The following is a 19,604-nucleotide window of genomic DNA, read 5'->3' as shown; positions in this document are numbered from 1 at the left end:
AGGGTGCTGGTGGGGCCCTCCACTGGTTAGATGCAATCTGCACGGACTGGAGTTTGTAGAGGAAGTACTGACTTCAGAAGGAGCTGCAAATGAGTCACGGGTGGGAGGGCAGCACCAGGACCCTAGCATCATTGCCAGAGGTGGAGTCGTGGGGTGGGGCAGGCGTGCTCTCTGCAGTGACGCAGTGCTCTTGGCCAGAGGGATTTCCCGTGAGCATCTCAGGGGTTGCGGGCGGTATGTTGATACACCATGTGCAGAGCACACATGCAGCCTCAGCACCGTATACAGCACAAAGAGGGGTCCCAAACCTCGAGCGCTGTACAAGCTAGCAGTCTGGTGGCACACACCACATGTGGAAAGTATGATTTGGTTTATTGTGGTACAACATTGTACCACATTGTTTTGATAGTTCTGGCTAACTGGTTATTATCAAATCATACTGTGCACAGAATCATGTCCAGGCTCTTCATGTGGCCCTGACTGAGGACATATTTTGCTCCCTCAGATAATAAGCTCCAAATTTAGGCTATTCCCTTTTCCCCATCCACTCTCCTGCCACCCCTTCCTTTTTACCAGCCCCAGTTATATCATACCTCATAGCTATAACATATTTAAATACTTTGCCCAGAGGAACGGTGTAACTTTGGAGCCCTGAGTGCATAGTAAATTGTCCAACACCAGCGTTATTGAGTCAGTCATAAATCTCCAACATGGTGGGGTCTGGGTGCAAAACAAATCACTGTCTCAAATTGAAGTAGCAGGAGGTAGCTTACATGTTTCCTTGCTAGCCAGCCCTAGTGTGAACTTTGTTACTTAGGGAACTGGGAAATCACAGTGACATGTTCCTCACTGTCCAAGTGTTTTTGTGAAAAGGTCTGGCGTCTCACACTATGTTAGATTTGATTTCAGAAGTCCCTGTTAGGAGCCTGTACTTTCCTTTCGATTTCTCTTTCATGGAGATCTTTGTTAAAGTTTCAGTTTTCTGGTATAGATAGTTTTCTGAAAAGTACTGTTTTAAAATGTCTTATTTGAGTCCAATTAAGTTTCCATGGGGATAGATTCACTATTAGAACAAAATTACAGTTCTTAAAAGAAGCTCTACATGCTTATAAGCCTGAAATAGAAAATTGTGGCTCATATTTATTTAATTGAATGCAATGATCCAAGTCTGATCTGTCCTCATAATTTCTTAGTGGGGCTGGGTTTTGAGGGTGGGATACAGAAAGGGTCAGTTGTTTTAAGTGCTACCCACATTTCGTACACCAAAAGTACCATTGTTGCCAAGGTGGCCCCAAGGCATGGGGCCTCCACCCCATGTTTAAATCCTGGCAGGTTGACTTCCCTGGATTCAGGTATATGTGCTTATTTGTGCTTTGTCCCTCTCTCCCTCCCAGCCCCTCTCCACCCTCATTTTCAGCAGAGCAGATTACTGTTGAGGGATCTAAGTAATGAGAGCTGAGTGGTAGAGGAAAGGCCTTTAAGGTCTTGGAGTTCCTGAGGAAAGTGGAGCACTCAGATAATTTTGGTGCAGTGCAGGATTGCTCACTGCAGTTTCCCCACTTCTCTGCACCAGCACCTCGGCAGCTGCTACTTTTCTCACTGTCAGGCCCAGGGCACAGGCAGCCACAGAGCCCCGGGAAGGCAGAAGTCAGTTTTCTCATTTTTGTGCCACAGTTTTTTAGTTTCCCCAAACCCAACATTTGAAATTTAAAAGGTGCTCTAAAGAGCACCAGTTACTTATTTTTTGGTGGAGGTTGTGAATATATTAATCATCAAGAGCCTCCTACAGTTGTGCCAGATGACCCTCACAGTCTTTATCTCCAACCCTGGAGATTGAATAGGCCAGCATACGAGGTTCTTGCTGAATGTCTCTATCTGGGTGGCCGCTTCCATCAACATACCTAGAGTGTGCCAGGAAAAAATACAAGATAAACTAATATCGCTGCATTTTAATGATTAAAAATTACAGGAAGGTGAAAATCTAGAGACAGGATTTTTTTCCAGTATGCTTTATTTTGGATTTTCTGGGTCTTCTACAATGAACATTTGTTTTATAATTTGAATAGTTTTGTTTTATTTGTATTTGCTTTAAAGAAAGGAAAGTTATATATTAGGCATAGGTGGTGTTACTGTCCCTGACCATGAATGTGTGACATCCCCAGATGAACTGTATCGTGCTTCTAGCGGGAATGCTGAGGGTTGAACGTGGACTTGGGAGAGGTGGGAAGGCAGCCAAGATCAGCTCCCATGTTGACTCTGGTTCATTCAAGTGCCCTGCCTTTTTCATCTGCAACAAGCTTTAGCCAAAGCTGTAAGGAGTCCATCCCACATAGATCAATTCCCTGAGAATGCATTTATTCCAGCTCTGACGTTTCCCTTATGATCTTCTCCACAGCTTTCCATGAAGTCTCAGTTTACCCAAAGAAGGAGCTCCCCTTCTTTATTCTCTTTACTGCTGGATTGTGTTCCTTCACAGCCATGCTGGCCCTCCTAACACATCAGTTCCCGGAACTTATGGGGGTCTTCGCAAAAGCTGTGAGTATTTGCCAGAGGGAGGCCTCAAGGAAGGGGCAGAAAAGCAAGAGAAGCAACATAAGAGAAATGGGGGAGTGTCATGTAGAAATGGATATGCCTGTAATGATCATTTGCTCACTGTATAATTTTCATTATCATCAGTGGAATCAAAAGGTTGAGGGTCAAGTGAGAAAGTATAGATTATTTGTTAATGTATGCCTTTGCCTTGTTTCATTCACAAGAAAATTCTCAACAGTTCCCCCAAAACGCATGAAGTCTAAAAGGATTAAATTAGCATAATTAAGGGAATCCTAGGAAATGAAAAGTATGTGGGAGATTATTCAGTTTTGTATAAATTGAATGACTTTATTTCCAATCTTTATATATTGTGGGTCTTTTTCCAAGAAAAATGAGATTTACATTTTCAAAGATGATTTAAATTAAAATTTTAATATTTACAAACCTTTGGCTTGTTTGAGGAATGAATTAAGAGGGTGTGAAAAGCTTATAGTGGTAAGATGTGTTCAGACATGACATTTAGAAATATGGAAATCCATTAAGAGTATTTAAGGAGGGTTGTGGAGAGGAGCTTGAATCAGAAAGGCTGTCTGCATTAACAATCAAGAACCATTGTTTCCTTGTTGAAAGCTGACCCTGACAACTTGCACAAACAGTGAGGGTAAGTTTACTGATTTTGCCACAGATGAGTTTCAAACAGAGGGAGTAAGGAAAAGTATATCTATTGTTTTCCTGGAACTCCATTCTGATTTCAAGGTGAGTGCAGTGTGAAAGGATGATTTCTAACTTGGCTGGGTTGATTTAATCCCTTTCCAGATGATTGACATTTTCTGCTCGGCAGAGTTCAGGGACTGGAATTGCGAGAGTATTTTCACGAGTGTTGAAGATGAACTGGAAATCCCACCGGCACTTCAATCTCAACATTTCCAAAACTGAACTCATCACCCTTCTTCCCCCACCACCAAAACCGCTCTCCTCCTGTATTCCTGATCTCCGCCAGTGGCAGTGCCACTCACTCAGTTACTCAAGCCAGAAACTCAGCAGCCCTCCTGAGCTCTTCCCTCCCTTGCTCCTCACATCCCATTTTTATTGGCCTCTAAAATCTGGTGGGTGTAACCTGCTAAGCCACTAGAACTTCAGTCAATGTAATTCACATCTCTTTCTCCCCCATGGCCTCTCTCTCAATTTAGGTCTTCATTATTTCTTGCCTGGACTCCTGCAAAAGTCTTAATCTGGTCTCTTTGCTTCCATTCTAATCCTTTGCCAATCTTTCTTTTATACTGACATAGAAATAATCTTCTTAAATTGCAAATCTAAGCATGTTACTTCCTTGTTTGAATTTCTCCAATGATTTTCCACTATCTTCAAGATAAAGGTACCTGCTCTTTATGATCTGGCCCTTGTTTGCCTCTTCAGCCTCATCTCTCCCAACTCTTGCATTTGACACTGCTCTTGGGCCATAGTAAATTACCCACCCTTCCCAGATGCACCACTGTCTTGTACACCTCAGTACTGTTGCACGTGTTATTTTCTCTGCATGAAATGTTCTTCCATATCACCACTCCCACTTGTCCACTCTACTAATGCCTGTCCATTCTTTTATACTCAGCTCTCTAAGTTTCTCCTAAGCTGAGTTAGATCTCTCCTCTGTGATCCCACAGTATTTCATTAATACCTATAATATCACATTTATTGTAATATTACATAATTGTTGAAAACTTGTCTGTCCCCCTTTTAGAATGGGAGCTCCTTGAGAGCAGGACTGTGTCTTCCTCATCTCTGTATCCCCAAAGCTTTGCACAGTGACTTGCACATAGTAGGTTTTCAATAAATGATTATAAATAAATAAATGGTTGGTTTCTGCAGAAAAAAATCAATGTAAAACTCAGATACAGCCTAACATTTCTTCTTTTCTACTTATAATCATAGATTCTTAAAGTTCAAAGGGACCTTAAACAAATTGCCTTCAATAGTAGGTCAGTTTGGAGGTCATCTAGATTCATATTGAATACTTTTACCAGTGGAGAGCTCACCCATTTAACATTGAAGCCCATTTCATTGTTGGATTACTCAGAAGTTTTCTTTACAGTGATAAAATTGGCCTCCCTCTAACTTCCACTAGTTCTATTTTACCCTCTGAAACTATCAAGCCTATTTCCTCTTGCAAATTCTTAATACAGCCAATACATTTATGCCCACCTCTGACCTCTAACTGACCACCTCCTCTTTTCTCCAGGCAGAACAGCTTAAATTTTCTTATGCCGTCTTCTGTACATGGCATGATTTCTGTACCCAATATCTTCCCAGTTGCCTCCTTGGATGCTCCCTATTTTATTAACACCTATGCTATTCATTCTACCCCTAAGCCAACCTGTGAATAAAACTAGTTGCCAAACGTCCAATAGCACTGGGTGGTAGTTTTGGATCCGACAGAGAGTCTCAGGTTCTAGTGTACATGAAATTCACATGGCCTCACCACCAGAAATTCAGAATCGTGAGTGTTAGCACCCAGAAATCTATGTTTTTAACAAGCACCCCAGCAGATTCTGAGAACGGGTTGAGGACCATATTTCCTTCTAAGACCATGTACAGGTGTGTGGTGTGCTGTCAGAGCTGTTGAGGTGAGCACTTTTTAGGGATCAGCGGTTTCACCCTGGCTGCTCCCTGGAATCATTCGGAGGGATTAACAGTTACTGATGCCGCCCCCGACCCTGGTCCCCAAGGGAGTAGTATGACTTGATTGGTTTGGGACACAGCATGGGTATCTGAGTTTTCAGAGACTCCCCAGGTGATTCAGGTGTGGAACCAAGACTGAGAACCTTTGCATTGAATGAAGTGACTAATCACCTGAAACTGATTTAACTAGGATGGGATTGGGAGGATGAGAGAATAGTAAATAGAATAAGACTGGGTATTCTCTAGGAAAGGCTGTGCAGCCTCCAGAGTATTGGAGAGATATGTTCATTATGGATGTTAGACAAGGGAGCACTCTCCTTATGTAGTGTTCTCAAGTTTTGGTTTTGAGTCTAAGATCAAATGAATGAGATACAAATTTGCCTTCACCAGACCCATGTTTTATATGCTATCAAGGTGTGGTCATTTGGCCAGCTACTTAGAATTTTCGTATGTAGTTTAGATAAATTTGCTTTTAAACCTCTGTCTGGATGGCCACATTCATCTTGTCCTTCATTAAGGTTTATAGCTGTTTCCAAAATGTCTGGAGACACTTCATGGGGAAGGAAGATGGATGGCCTGAAAGAGATGAGCTGCGTAACCCTCCTCCTTCCCCACCACCCCCAGGGTCTTCTCCACATTTTTACCTGTGTTATTTCATGGGGTCCCTCACGAAGCACCCGGCAGGTTATCACAGCTGCCCTACAGGCTGCCTCCAACCATTTGCAGCTTGTGAAAATTATATTCTCATTCCTCGCCTGAGATATGTCCCTGGGATAATGACTTTCAGTAGATGCAGAGATTGCACTGCTGCCCCCTGGGCCACATGCAGCTTGGGAGTTCTCCAATGTGTTTACATGTTGATACGCAGCCAGTAAGAAAGCCCACAGCAAAGTGTGAGCCACTGGAAAATAGTAAAATGAGCGGTTTCGGCGGGCTTTCCCCCTAATCTAATCTACCTCAATGACTTAGGACTAACTCTTCCTAGAATGTTTGGTTACCAAGATAAGGTTGCTCATATAAATAAGTTAAGTTCCAAACGCAGCCCCTGGCAGAATGTGGGAAGGTCAGCACTCTGACCCCTTCTGCTTTCAAGGGCCCTGTCTTTACTCCTATAGACTTTCTCCTTCCTTCCCTGAGACTGAGCCCGCTGACTTTTGACTCTCATCTTCAGTTATAGGCCCTGACCTCTTTGAAGTCTGATATTGATTACAGTGAAATGTCAATTGTCTGATTGCAATGGGGCACCTGGAACTTATTCAGATAAGTGGAGGCATTTTGAATGTTAATGAAGCATGGGAGCCATGACCTTCTAAGTAATGGTGTTTCAGAAAAAGGAGTATCAGGCGATTGAAGTGTCACTCTCTCTTTTTTACTGGTTCAGTTGCTTTTTTTCACCACAAGACCCTGGTTGAATCATAGTGTATTTCAACCATGTATATCTGCCCTCTGGACAGCAGTTTTGGACACAGAGAGATGAGCTGTTCCAGGGTTACCTGGGGTTGCTCATTCAGACAATTCTTCCAGCAATTAATTTCCCAAGCCTATGAGTGAAACTGCTGTTCCTCTATGTGCATTGGTTGTGTCTCTGACCAAAAAAAAAGGACTGATTTTCAAACATACAAAGAAATATAAATTAGTACTCCAAGCAAGGCAGGTTCCACCAGACTTTTTTAATGACTCTTACTGAAAACTGCTGACCTTTATTTGGTTATTGAATGAAAGGACACAGCACATTATGACAACTTATTACATTGTCTGCTGCTCCCTGTGGCTGATGTGTGGGAAGGAGGATGTGGAGCAGGGTGCCAAGGAGGAAAGTAGCTTAGTGATAAAAGGTGCACATCACAACTGGGTGCTGTGAGAGAATTAGGGTCTCTAGGAAAATGTTCAAGGGAATCTTTTCTTAATTTCCCAAAGATAGGACCTTCTAGATGTAAGGGAGAACAGTCAATTATCACGCACTCTGGAGATATGGGGACTTATGTCTCTTGACAAAACTTGTTGAGAAGGCAAGTGTAGTCTAGGGAGGCAGGTCCCATTGTGTCTTGCTGTGCCGTGTGGGAAGAGGGGCAATTACAGACATCACACAGGAACAGAGGATCACATCTTGATTTCCAGAGGCCTTGCCTTTTGCACTTTTTATCAAAGTCAGGTCAGTGCCCAAAACAAAAAGAGCAAACAGGGCTTTAACCAATTTTGTGACAACATCCCCATTCATTGTGCTGCCCAGGCTGAGGCTCCCTGATGTCCTGCATTATAGTGCCCGGTATCATCTGGCATGCAGGCTTTGAATGATGCCCTTCCATCCAACTGCACGGCTCGTGCCAACACTTTAGTAGTTCCTTCCCCTCAATCACAACTTCAGCAGTTCTAAATCTATTTTTTGTCAAGTTGTTAGGGTTTGATAATTTCACTAGCAATATCACCTTGTTAACTGAGCCCCATCTTCCAACCCTTGTCAGCATCTCTGGTTTATCCAGACCACTTTAGTACCTCACTGCTCTTCGTGGAACTGAGTATGATAGGCAGATGCTATGATTTATGAAGCATGGTGGTCTCTGAACAATATAAATAAGTAAAAAAATGGGTATGTATTTTTAATTTTAATAATGTTATCATGTTGGTTTAATGTGATCAGTGGACTTGTTGCATATTATCCTCTCATAACCAGGATTTTACAAACTCAGAGGCAACTTGGGAAGTAATTATTCATTTCTGGGCCAAATGTCTTCCATGATGCTTACAACTGCATCCAACCCTAAACTGGAAAGGGTAGGCAGTCCATTCTATAGGGTGACCATCTCCAGCAGTTCTGTACACTCAAAGGATAATTTCAAAAGGTTATTGGAAATTGTCATATATCTAACACACACGAGGAAAGAAAGAGCCATCCATCTTTTCTGCAGTGCTAACATGGCTACTTACTTCTTAACTACAAATCCAGCCTGGCCTTCAGGCCGTCACCAGTGTTTGGTTACTTTTAAGCTCTATCTGTAATTTTTCCAGCTAAGCTAAACTATTTACTATCTTCTGGTTGTACCAGTTGTTTGTTTTTCTTCCAGTTGTTTATTGAGCCTGGAGGGCCTACCTGCTCATATTCTTTGCTTGTCACCCCTACCCCATCTCTGTCTTTTGATATCCAACCACCCATTGGGGTCTGTTTCAGCTGCCTCATTTTAAGTTTTTCCCGATCCTTTCAACAGAAAGGATTCTCTCTTTCTGAACCCTCCTGGTGCTTCTTTAGTTCTCTCATGGTCTATCTGGGATTGTTACTTTGCTGTGTACAGGTCTTAGTGCCCCCTCCCAACTCCAGGCTGAGAGGTTTCCGACAGTGGGAGATTGGCCCCAGACTCCTTTATTTCTCACCCAGCACTATGGGCCTTACTGAGTAAATATATTTTATCAGTGTAAAAGACACAGCATGGAGAAAGACTCCAAATCTTATACTATCTTGACTTTCCTTTACCTCCTCACACTTGGTGATCCAGCTATGATGTATTACAGGCCTTCTCAGTTTGTATTCTACTGGTTCCTTTAAAAAAGAAGGAAAGATTCTGAGGTCAAATGAATTTGGGAAACTTGCCTACCATACCCTTGAAGATGCACAATCCACAGATCATACAACCAGTGGAGAAACCTGTACTGTCCACTCATTTTTCGACCATGTTCCTCCTCTGCATGTATATTCATATCCTAGTATATTTCTATGGGGAATTCTCCGTGTTGTATATAATGATGTGCTATAGACAAGGGATTAGGACAAAGGACTCCTCAGTACACAGACTAGGTATTGAACCCGAGTGAGGGGATACCTTGGTTTTGAAGAGACAGAGGGACGGTGAGGAAAGCTTCCAAACACACTTATTATGCCTGGCTGGATGCGGGTACCTCTTCTTCCCAGTACTGGGTGGTTTGTGAAGTGAAGCTGATTATTCACAAGAACATAATCAGAACAGTTTTGAGATTATGTTAAATGAGTCTCAGGTGAATCACTTGGCTTTCTTAAAAGGGAAGTTCATCTGCTAAATTATTCTCTACATGTAAAACAGGAAGGAGTTTAATAACCAAATAAAATGGATCCCAAAGATCTCAGCGCAGCACCTCTTCAACAAGACATGCTGTCCGTGGACTGACCCATTTGCTGCCTCCCCCAGACTCCCATGAGGCATGTCACTAAGCAGGTAGTTCAGAAATGACATGGGCCACTCAGGTGTTTGGGAGACTGCAGGATCCCAGAGCAGTTCACAACCATACAGCAAACTTGGCTGTTTAAAAATTCCCTTTTTTACTTGGTGAGTTATATACCCAGCTAGGTAAGCAGGTAGTCACCATTTGTTAACTCCTTTGTCACCATTTGTTAACTCTTTGCAACGTGCTACCCATCTCAGTCCCTTTCAGTGGTCATCTATGTGAGCAGCTAGGAGATCCTAAAACTAACTGGGAGACCTCAGAACTGTGGGGCAGATGTCAAAGGGGTAATGGGCCAAGCCAGCAGACAGACACTTATCCCCTTTATCTCCCATAGCTAGGGGCCGGGGACTGGAATGTGGGTTTGATCATCAGCTGGTATTTCCTATGAACATAAATACAAAATTGTAGCCTTTTGAGACTTTTATAATGCAGAGACTTTAGGTGAAGAGCTGGGGAGGATTATTTTATAAGCTTGAATGAGATCTCTCCTGACATCTGTTCCTCTGTTTCTTTGCAGTTCCTCAGCACTTTGTTTGCCCCCTTGAATTTTGTCATGGAGAAAGTGGAGAGCATCCTCCCATCCAGTCTCTGGCACCAGCTGACTCGAATCTAGGGAAGCCCGTCCGTCTTTCCACTCCCTGCACCCAGTGTGCTGCCACTATCTCTTCCATGCCAATTCCTCCCAGAGTGCAAGGAAGCATGACTGAAAAAGGGAAGCCATTCTGAGATTTTAAAACATTCATGGACTGTCTGTTCCATACTGAAAGCTGTTTTGTTGTACAAGATTTGTTGATGTTTATTTCTATTATATTTTGCCTTCAAAAAAGAAAAAATCACTAATAAACTTTTGTGTATTGCAGTAACCAGTTGTTACTGTCCTGTGTCTTCCAATCCTAAAAGTTTTGGTATCCCCAAGAAACATACATATTTACATTTAATTTACAAGGGACCCAGATCTTCTGGGTGTCACACAGTGATTTTCTTTGCTCATGGAACTCAGCAGGCTCTTAGAACTTCTACAGTTGGTAGCTTGGAAAATTAAATGTCTTTGGTTCAAAAGTACTGTCTTTTTCAGCCCCATACTGAGTGTCCTCATGGGCCAAATGCACAGGAAAAAAGCTTCCAAAATAAATGACAGGAAGTGTGACTGAAATGACATGTGTACCCTAACAAATTCTTCCAGTTCAGAGAGTCTACTCAGTTAATGGAACTCAACACCAGTCCCAGGAATCATTTTGGTTTTGCTTTCTGCCAGTTTGTTGTGAGAAAACTTTTAATAAGGAGCTAGAGACTCAATAGTTTGTTGAAGAACCTGACTACTTTACCAACATTGCCATTTTAAGATTCTTAGAAGGGTACTTTTTAAAATATGCTTGTGTAGCTTGGAATGTGAGAGTTCTTTGAGTATTTTAGTGATTGGAACCACAGTGACCATGGATTCACCACCTTTAAAAGCTGTCTACATGATTCACACCTACCAAGCAAAAGAAGAAAAATAATCTGAATCCTCTATCTGAAGTGAAAAATACCTCTATTTAAAATTTCAATCCGGTGCTTTAAAAAATAAAGGAATTGTGCTTTACATAACTTGTTTTCCCTTTTATTTAGAACCCTGAATCTTTCCCCAGGAGTGTTAAAATAGGCAGCATGTGGGGAAAGCACCACACCACATCTTCACAGTTGGACTTTCTGAAGGCTCCTGGTCTTCATTCAAGAGCAAAGTCAAGTGGGCAGGTAATGTTTTGACAGTCAAGGGTTTTTCATGCTTTTGGTAAGCTCTTTGTCCCTCTTTTGTGCAAAGGGGACATACAGCTGGCTCCTGCTCTTAGGAAATTTTCTTCGAAGAGGCTGAACTTATATGCACACCAGTAGTGCTGCTCTTGAGGGCAAGGGCCATGTCTGCCTTGTTGGCCTCTTTACTGCTTATTCCCCCAACACAGCCCTTGACTAGGAATGAATTATCAACTGATTCATTGAAGAAACTGATCAATGAGTGACAGATATAAGTAAACCTTTGTTTATGTTTAGAGGAGAGAGGTTGGTTCCAGCAGAGAAGGACCAGGGAAGGCATAGAATTATAATTTTGAGCTGGAAGAATAAGTTATCAATACAATTATTTGATTTACTAGATGGGGAAACCAAAGTCCAGTGATTTTGAATTGCCTGAGTAGGGAACTCTGGATTGTGATAAGCCTTGCACGAAAGGTTATAGAACCTATATAGCAGTGGCAAGTGGAATTGGCCCAACATGAGTAGATGTTAGGAACCCCAGTTCCAGGAAATGCAGTAAAGAAATGTAACAGAAGAATTTAAAAGTACCATGTAAATTGAATAGACTTTAGAGCAGTTTCTTGAAGAAGGGAGGCAGAAGTTAGACTTCAAGGACTAAAGGGAGTGAATGGAAGAGTTGAAAGTGGAGAAAGGTGGTGACAGAATGAAGAAACCAGCTGGAGTAATGAGATTGTTGAAGGAAACGGGTCCAAGATACCAGAAGGAGCTAATCACATGAGGATGAGAGAGACATCTTCTCTAAACTTGTGTGAACTAAATAGCCCTTTCATCTTTTAACCCAGAGTCATTCTTCAGACAGAGGCTGTGGTGCTCAAAGCTCCCTTTTTTCTGTCTCTCTCTTCAACTACTCTGCTCAACTCTTGAGAGCAATCCTGACTCACTCTTGCCCTTTTGGCCTCACTGGGGCTGGATGCCAGAGAGGTTCATGTCTTCCCAGCTCCTGCCTGTTTTGCTGTCCCTGAGGACAAGCATTCAGGTCCTTTTTGTTTTGAGACTTTTATACTTATCTGTGGAGAGGAAGAGCCAGAGCAACCATTATATAACAGCAGTTTTTTAAAATAATTTTCTTAAACATGGTTCTTAAACTTCTCAACACAGGTTCACAGTTCCTGACAGTTCCTGACTTCTTACTGAAGTGGCAACTGGAATTCAAGTTGCATTCCTGCCTTCTGGTTTTATTTCTATATGAGGCAACATCAAAATCCATTCTGATGGGCTTTCTTCTATGAAGATCTTCCCACAGAACAATAAGTCTTGCTTAGTTTCAACTTTTATGTGTTGGAATACAAATGCAAACCTTCTAAATGAAATATTAGAATCTCATACAGGGAACAATCCAAAATGACCAAAAGAATCTCGAGGCTTTTCTTTTTAACTATCTTTAAAAAACTGAGGATATTTCTGTATTTAAAAATTTTTTTAAATATATTTTATTGATTGTGCTATTACAGTTGTCCCATTTTTTGCTTCCCTTTGTTCCCTTCTGCCCTGCACACCCCTTCCCACCAGCATTCCTCCACCTTAGTTCATGTCCATGGGTCATACATATAGATTCTTGGGCGTCTCCATTTCCCATACTATTCTTAACCTCCCCCTGTCTATTTTGTACCTACCATTTATGCTTCTTATTCCCTGTACCTTTTCCCCCATTCTCCCCCTCCCCTTCCCCACTGATAACCCTCCCTGTGATAACTATTTCTGTGAATCAATTCCTGTTCTAGATGTTTGCCTAGTTTGTTTTTGTTTTTTAGGTTTGGTGGTTTATAGTTGTAAGTTTGTTGTCATTTTACTGTTCATAGTTTTTATCTTCTTTTTTTTAGATAACTCCCTTTAACATTTCATATAATAATGGCTTGGTGATGATGAACTCTTTCAGTTTTACCTTGTCTGGGAAGCACTTTATCTGCCCTTCCATTCTAAATGATAGCTTTGCTGGGTAAACTAATCTTGGATGTAGGTCCTTGCCTTTCATGACTTGTAATACTTCTTTATAGCTCCTTCTTGCCTGAAAGGTTTCTTTTGAGAAATCAACTGATAGTCTTATGGAAACCTGCTTTGTAGGTAAGTGTCTCCTTTTCTCTTGCTTCTTTTAAGATTCTCTCCTTATCTTTAATCTTGGGTAATGTAATTATGATGTGTCTTGGTGTGATCTTCCTTGGGTCCAAATTGTTTGGGACCCTGTGAGCTTCCTGGACTTCCTGGAAGGCTGTTTCCTTTGGCAGAGATTGGGGAAGTTCTCCTTCACTATTTGTTCAAATAAGTTTTCAATTTCTTGCTCTTCCTCTTCTCCTTCTGGCACCCCTATGATATGGATGTTGGAACATTTAAAGTTGTCCTAAAGGTTCCTAAGCCTACCCTCATTTTTTGGAATTCTTGTTTCTTCATTCTGTTCGGTCAACTGTTTATTTCTTCCTTCTGGTCCAAACCATTGATTTGAGTCCTGGTTTCCTTCCCTTCACTATTGGTTCCCTGTACATTTTCCTTTATTTCACTTTGCACAGCCTTCACTTTTTCCTCTATTTTGCCACCATACTCAACCATTTCTGTGAGCATCCTGATTACCAGCATTTTGAACTTTGAATCCGATAGGTTGGCTATCTCTTCATCACTTAGTTGTATTTTTTCTGGAGCTTTGGTCTGTTCTTTCATTAGGGCCATATTTTTTGTCTCACATACTAAGGGGCAGAGCCCTGGGTATTTGCCAGGGAGGGGAAGCCCTCTTCACTGCATTGTGGTGCTGTGTGTGGGGGAGGGGGTCTGAAAGGGAACAATGCTACTTGCTCAGCTCTTGGCAGGCTTTCAGTCACTTCCTACACTACCTACAAGCAAATTGGGCCCTTCTGATGCTGATTCCAGGGTGGGTGGTTTTATATGCATTCTAGGACCCTGTGGGTCTCTCCAATGAACTGTCTTGTGAGGCTGGGAGTTTCTCCTGCTGCCTCAACCCTCACAGGTTTTTTCAGTCAGAGGTTTTGAGGCTTTATTTCCCCATGCTGGAAACCTGGGATGCCCAATCTGTCTCACTCCCCAACTGTTCCTCCTGGTTTATCCACACACAAATGTGGGACCACGTGCTCCACTAGCCACTTCCTTGCCCAGTCCATCATCCACCGACTCATCCGCTCTGGTCCTCCAACCAGTGCCTAGCCATGAGTCTTCTCCCCAGCTGCCCATCTCCACCCCTTCCTACTGGTTTGGATGAGTGTTTCTTTAACTTCTTAGTTGTTGGACTTCCATACAGTTCAACTTTCTGGCATTTCTGGTTATTTTTTGTTTTTAAATTTGTTGTTGTCCTTCTTTTGGTTGTGGGAAGAGTCAAAGTGTATCTACCTAAGCCTCCATCTTGGCTGAAAGTCCAGCAGATTTCTGTATTTTTATGTGGCCCAGAATAATTAACACTGATCATCAAGGATTAGAAAAAAAACTCAGATATGAAACTCCTCATTCATGCTTTATGATAGATCATGCTTAATGATAGATCTATGATCATGTTTCTACTATCTGCTATGGTGATCAGTACATTTTCTTATATTTAGGTTGTATATTTTTTAGGAAATATCCATTTTTTTCTAGCCATTCAAATGTATTACCACAGGAGTTTCTAAGCAGCATGAGTGCGAGTTAGGATTCCTGGAATTGGTGGGGATTGGGTCAGGGAATGAGGATGGCATCATGCAAGGTCAGGTGCTGGTAGGAAGAGCCAGCTGTCAGGATTTCTAATGTGCCTCAGTCAGCATATTCACACTTTAAGCCAACAGATCCAGAGACAATGACCCCTATGGAAAGGAGCTTGAAGGCATCATCTCGAGTAAGTGAAGTGAGATTGTTGACAGCTTTGATGAACCTCTCCGAGTGTATCTTGGAGTGCACACTCCTCCATGGCGTATATGCTTATGGTTTTGAGAAGCCCTCTGCCATCCAGCAGTGAGCCATTCATCCTTGTATCAACATTATGATATGATCACTCTGTCTGGGAAAGGAAAAATGGCCACATTTGCTATAACAATTTTGCAACAGATTGAATTGGATCTAAAGGCCACCCAGGCCTTGGTCCTGGAAGCCACTAGGGAATTGACATGACACATACAGAAGGTAGTCATTGCTTTAGGAGATTACATTTAGGTGCCTCTTGCCATGCCTGCATTAGTGGTACCAACGTATGTGCTGAGGTGCAGATGCTGCAGGTGGAAACTCACCATATCATCATGGGCACCCCAGCTGTTTGTTTGACATGCTTAACTGCAAATACCTATCTCCCAAATAGATCAAGATGTTTGTACTGCGTGAAGCTGATGAAATGTTAAGCTGTGGACTCAGGGACCAGATCAATGACAAACAGCTCAACAGCAACACCCAGGTGGATTTGCTGTCAGCTACAATGCCTTCCGATGTGCTTGAGGTGACCAAGAATTTAACAAGGAACCTCACTTGGAATCTTATCAAGAAGGAATAGTTGACTCTGGAGGGTATCCACCAATTCTTCATCAATGTGGAATGAGATTAGTGGAAGCCATATACTGTGGGACTTGTATGAAACCCTCACCCTCATCCAGGCTGTCAACTTCATCAACACTTGAAGAAAGGTTGACTGGCTCACTGACAAGATGCATGCCTGAGACTTCACTGTAAAGATGCATGCCTGAGACTTCACTGTCTCTGCCATGCATGGAGATATGGATCAAAAGGACTGAGGTTTGATCATGAGGGAGTTCTGCTCTGGCTCTAGCAGAGTATTAATTACCACTGACCTGCTGGCCAGAGGCATTGATATGCAGAAGTTTTCTTTAGTCATTAATTTATGACCTCCCCACCAACACGGAAAACTATCTCCACAGAATCATTGGGTTGGAGTGGATGTTTTGGCCATAAGGGTGTGACTGTCAATATGACAACAGAAGAAGACAAGAAGTCTTTGAGACATTGAGACCTTCTACATCACCTCTGTTGAAGAGATGCCCTTCAATGTTGCTGATCTCATCTGAGACGGGTTGGCCTGCCACCTCATCCCAGCCAGACTTCAGTTCTTGAGGGGATGAGAAGGAGTAGAAAGGGGAAGGGAAGAGAGCCAAGGGATGGGCATCTTGTCATTTTTTTCCTTTGAATAAGTGTCACTTTTTAAGGCAAAGAAGGAAGAGTGACCATTTTAGATACCCTTTCCTTTGGGGTAGGCTCTTGACCAAGGTGCCATCTCTTATCCCCAAAACACTAATCCACTTCCCTCACCCATTTTTACACTGTTTTGAATAGTACTTATTGATTCAGGAAACAAATATAAAATTCTGACTGAAATTACTTGGAAACTGAAAAAAATTATGTTACCAGAGTAACTTGGGTATATAATTCATATTACATATTTAATCTCTGCATTTCTGATTATTTCTCTTTTCTCACAACTAATTTTGTATATTTTTGCTGTCTCTGTTCTCTGTATTTTCCTCCTTTAATCAGCCTCACAATGTTTGTCTAATATATTCTTTCAAATGAAAAAGTTTTGGATTTACTGGTAGATTCAGCCATATGAGTGATCACTTTTAGGCATCTCCTAATAATTCATCTCCATTACTGCCCTCAAGGAATTTAGTTTTAATGTTACTTGGCAACATCTAATGAAAACATCAAATATGTTCAACTACCTGCCCCCAAATATAGTAAACCCTGATACCTTACACCCATGGATTACTTCTAAGTAAACTTTTGGCCACTCTTTCAATCATTTAAAAAATACATCTTTCACATCCAGTCAAGATGGAGGCATGGATAGACACGCTTCGTCTCCTCACAAAACCATAGAAAAAATTACAACCAGATCTCTAAAACAAATAACACTGACCCATCAGAAAATCAAGCTGTATGGAAGTACGACAACCAAAAATTTAAAGAAGCATTCATCCAGATAGGTATGAAGGGCATGGTCACAGAACCAGGGCAGAGAGGGGTGGAAAAGATGTGCTGTGGCTCGGAGAAGTGGTGTTGGGGGATCAGATGGTCCCACATTTGTGTAAGGTAGATAAAAATTGGTAGGGATATCTTGGGAGTGAGCGATCCCAGCCCAAGGCCAGATTGCACAACCCAGGGTTCCAGCACTGGGAAGATAAATCCCCATTACCTCTGGTTGTAAAATCCAGCAGGGGTTGGGGCACCAGAAGAAACTGCCGGATTTTCACCACTTAAAGGGCCTGCACAGGCTTAGAATGTACACAAACCCCAAAGCAGCTGCTGGAAGAGTGCCAGTCACATACAGGATGAGGTGACTAGAAGCAGGGTGAGTGCCCAGCAGGCCTCCAGAAGATAGGCAGCAGGTTTGACCCCTCCCCAACACCTTCCCCCCACAGCGACACAAAGTAATGAAGAGGGTTTCCCCACCCTGGCAATTACCTAGGGCTCCACCCACACAATTTACAGGTGCCTTTTCTACACAGGCCATGCTACTAAGACAGGGAGTAAAAGCAACTCTACCTAAAACACAGAAACAAACAGGGAGGCTGCCAGATTAGTGAGGCAACAAAATATGGCCTAAGTGAAAGATCAGAACAGAACCCCAGAAAAAACTAAACAAGATGGAGATAGCCAACTCATCAGATGCAGAGTTCAAAACACTGGTGATCAGGATGCTCAGAGAACTCACTGAGTACCTCAACAACATAAAGGAAGAAATGAAGGTTACACTAAGTAAAATAAAGAAAAATCTATAGGGAACCAACAGTGAATGGATGGAAGCTGGGATTCAAATCAACAATTTGGAACATAAGAAAAAAATAAGCATTCAACCAGAACAGAATGGAAAAACAAGAATACAAAAAAAATAAGGAGAGGCTTAGGTTCCTCTGGGACAACTTTAAACTTACCAACATCCGAATCATAGGGATGCCAGAAGGAGAAAGTGAAGAGCAAGAAATTGAAAACTTATTTGAAAAAAATAATGACAGAAAACTTCCTTAATCTGGCAAAGGAAATAGACATACAAGTTGGAGACATGGAGAGTTGCAAATAAATTGGACATAAAGAGGACCACACTAAGACACATCATAATTAAAATGCTAAAGGTTAAAGAGAAAATCTGAAAAGCAGCAAGAGAAAAGCAGAAAGTTACCTACAAAGTAGTTCCCATAAGACTGTCAGCTGATTTCTCAAAAGAAATTTTGCAGGCAAGAAGGGACTGGGAACAAGTATTCAAAGTGATGAAAAGTGAGGACCCAGAACCTAAATTACTCTATCCAGCAAAGCTATCATTTAGAATGGAATAGCAGACAAAGTGCTTCCCAGATAAGGTCAAGTTAAAGGAGTTCATCATCACTAAGCCATTATTACATGAACTGTTAAAGGACTTGTTTAAGAAAGAGAAAATCAAAACTAACATTAAAATGACAATAAACTCACAACTATCAACAACTGAATCTAAAAAACAAAAACTAAGCAAACAACAAGAACAGGAACAGAATCATAGATATGGAGATCATTTGGAGGGTTATCAGCTGGGAGAGGAAAGGAGGAGAATGGGGGAATCCCTATACCTTTTGTACAGGGATTAAGAAGCATAATTTGTAGGAACAAAATAGATGGGGGAGGTTAAGAATAGTATAGGAAATGGAGAAGCCAAAGAACCTATATGCATGACCCATGAACATGAACTAAGGGGAGGGATTGCTGGAAAGAAGGGTTGTACCAGGTGGAGGTGGGCAAAGGGGGAAAATTGGTACAACTAATAGCATAATCAATAAAATATACTAAAAATAAAATAAAAATATGTCTTTCTTTAATGTGAAACTTCAGAGGCAATGTTAAAATGTTTTAAACATGTTTTTGTTCTGCTCACTGTTCATATTGTTTTTCTCCTTGCCCCATGACCATGCACTACACCAGGCTAAGTCAAATCTATGTGCTGAGTAGACACAGGTGAGGGTACCTCTGAATAGGTGCTGAAAATGAGGAGAAGGGATGCCTGTATGATGTTTCCATCACATATGTTGGCTTCTGCTCTGCAGTAGTGACAGCTTGAGCTATACTAGGAATTGACATTTGGTGAGGATTGCGGGGAGGGGACTGGACAGGGTCATGAAGGAACTAGTCTTGTAGTTCTGCCTTGAGAGTCAAGAGTGGCTGAGGTTGAACAGACAAGGACTGTCTGAAAAGGGGAAATATCTAATGAGGGGTGGGTTGGCCCTCTATCAGGAATGCTCTAGAGAACTGCAGGGAACTTGGGGAACCTTCAGGTACTCGGGGAACCTTCAGATGACCTTCAGGTAATGTCTATTTCCTTCCAAATAATATTTATATTTCTGTAGCAGGAGCAAAGAGGGCATAAACTATGTAGTTTCTCTTCCCCTCTTTCTCCAGCTTGTCTCATGTCCAGCTGTAGCTAATTTCAGTCTCTTGGTTCTTCAGCCTTGAAGCTTGTGTGTTGACCAGACTTAGAA

At 41.9% G+C, this 19,604-nt stretch overlaps 1 protein-coding gene and 1 pseudogene across 5 annotated transcripts in view; both read left to right on the top strand.

Annotated features, from left to right (window-relative positions):
- ST7 (suppression of tumorigenicity 7) overlaps positions 1–10,262 on the top strand; it is a 322,327-nt gene extending 312,065 nt beyond the window's left edge. For 3 of the 5 annotated variants that reach the window (XM_045847580.1, XM_045847591.1, XM_045847604.1), the window contains 2 exons: positions 2,396–2,535; positions 3,349–4,711. In XM_045847580.1, the coding sequence (XP_045703536.1) occupies positions 2,396–2,535; positions 3,349–3,468 (260 nt within the window). In that variant the 3' untranslated portion in view covers positions 3,469–4,711. Of the gene's footprint in view, positions 1–2,395; positions 2,536–3,348; positions 4,712–9,916 lie in introns of those variants that run through there. The other 2 variants (XM_045847588.1, XM_045847595.1) reach the window with 1 other exon arrangement.
- Positions 10,263–11,046: 784 nt separating this feature from the next.
- LOC123824239 lies at positions 11,047–16,172 on the top strand (annotated as a pseudogene).
- The last annotated feature ends 3,432 nt before the right edge of the window (positions 16,173–19,604 follow it).

The sequence above is a fragment of the Phyllostomus hastatus genome, unplaced genomic scaffold (genome assembly GCF_019186645.2).
Source record: "Phyllostomus hastatus isolate PE091 unplaced genomic scaffold, TTU_PhHast_1.1 phas_contig_118, whole genome shotgun sequence".
NCBI lineage: Eukaryota > Metazoa > Chordata > Mammalia > Chiroptera > Phyllostomidae > Phyllostomus > Phyllostomus hastatus.
Note: the sequence above shows the minus strand (reverse complement) of the source record. Positions and strands in the feature narration are given on the sequence as shown.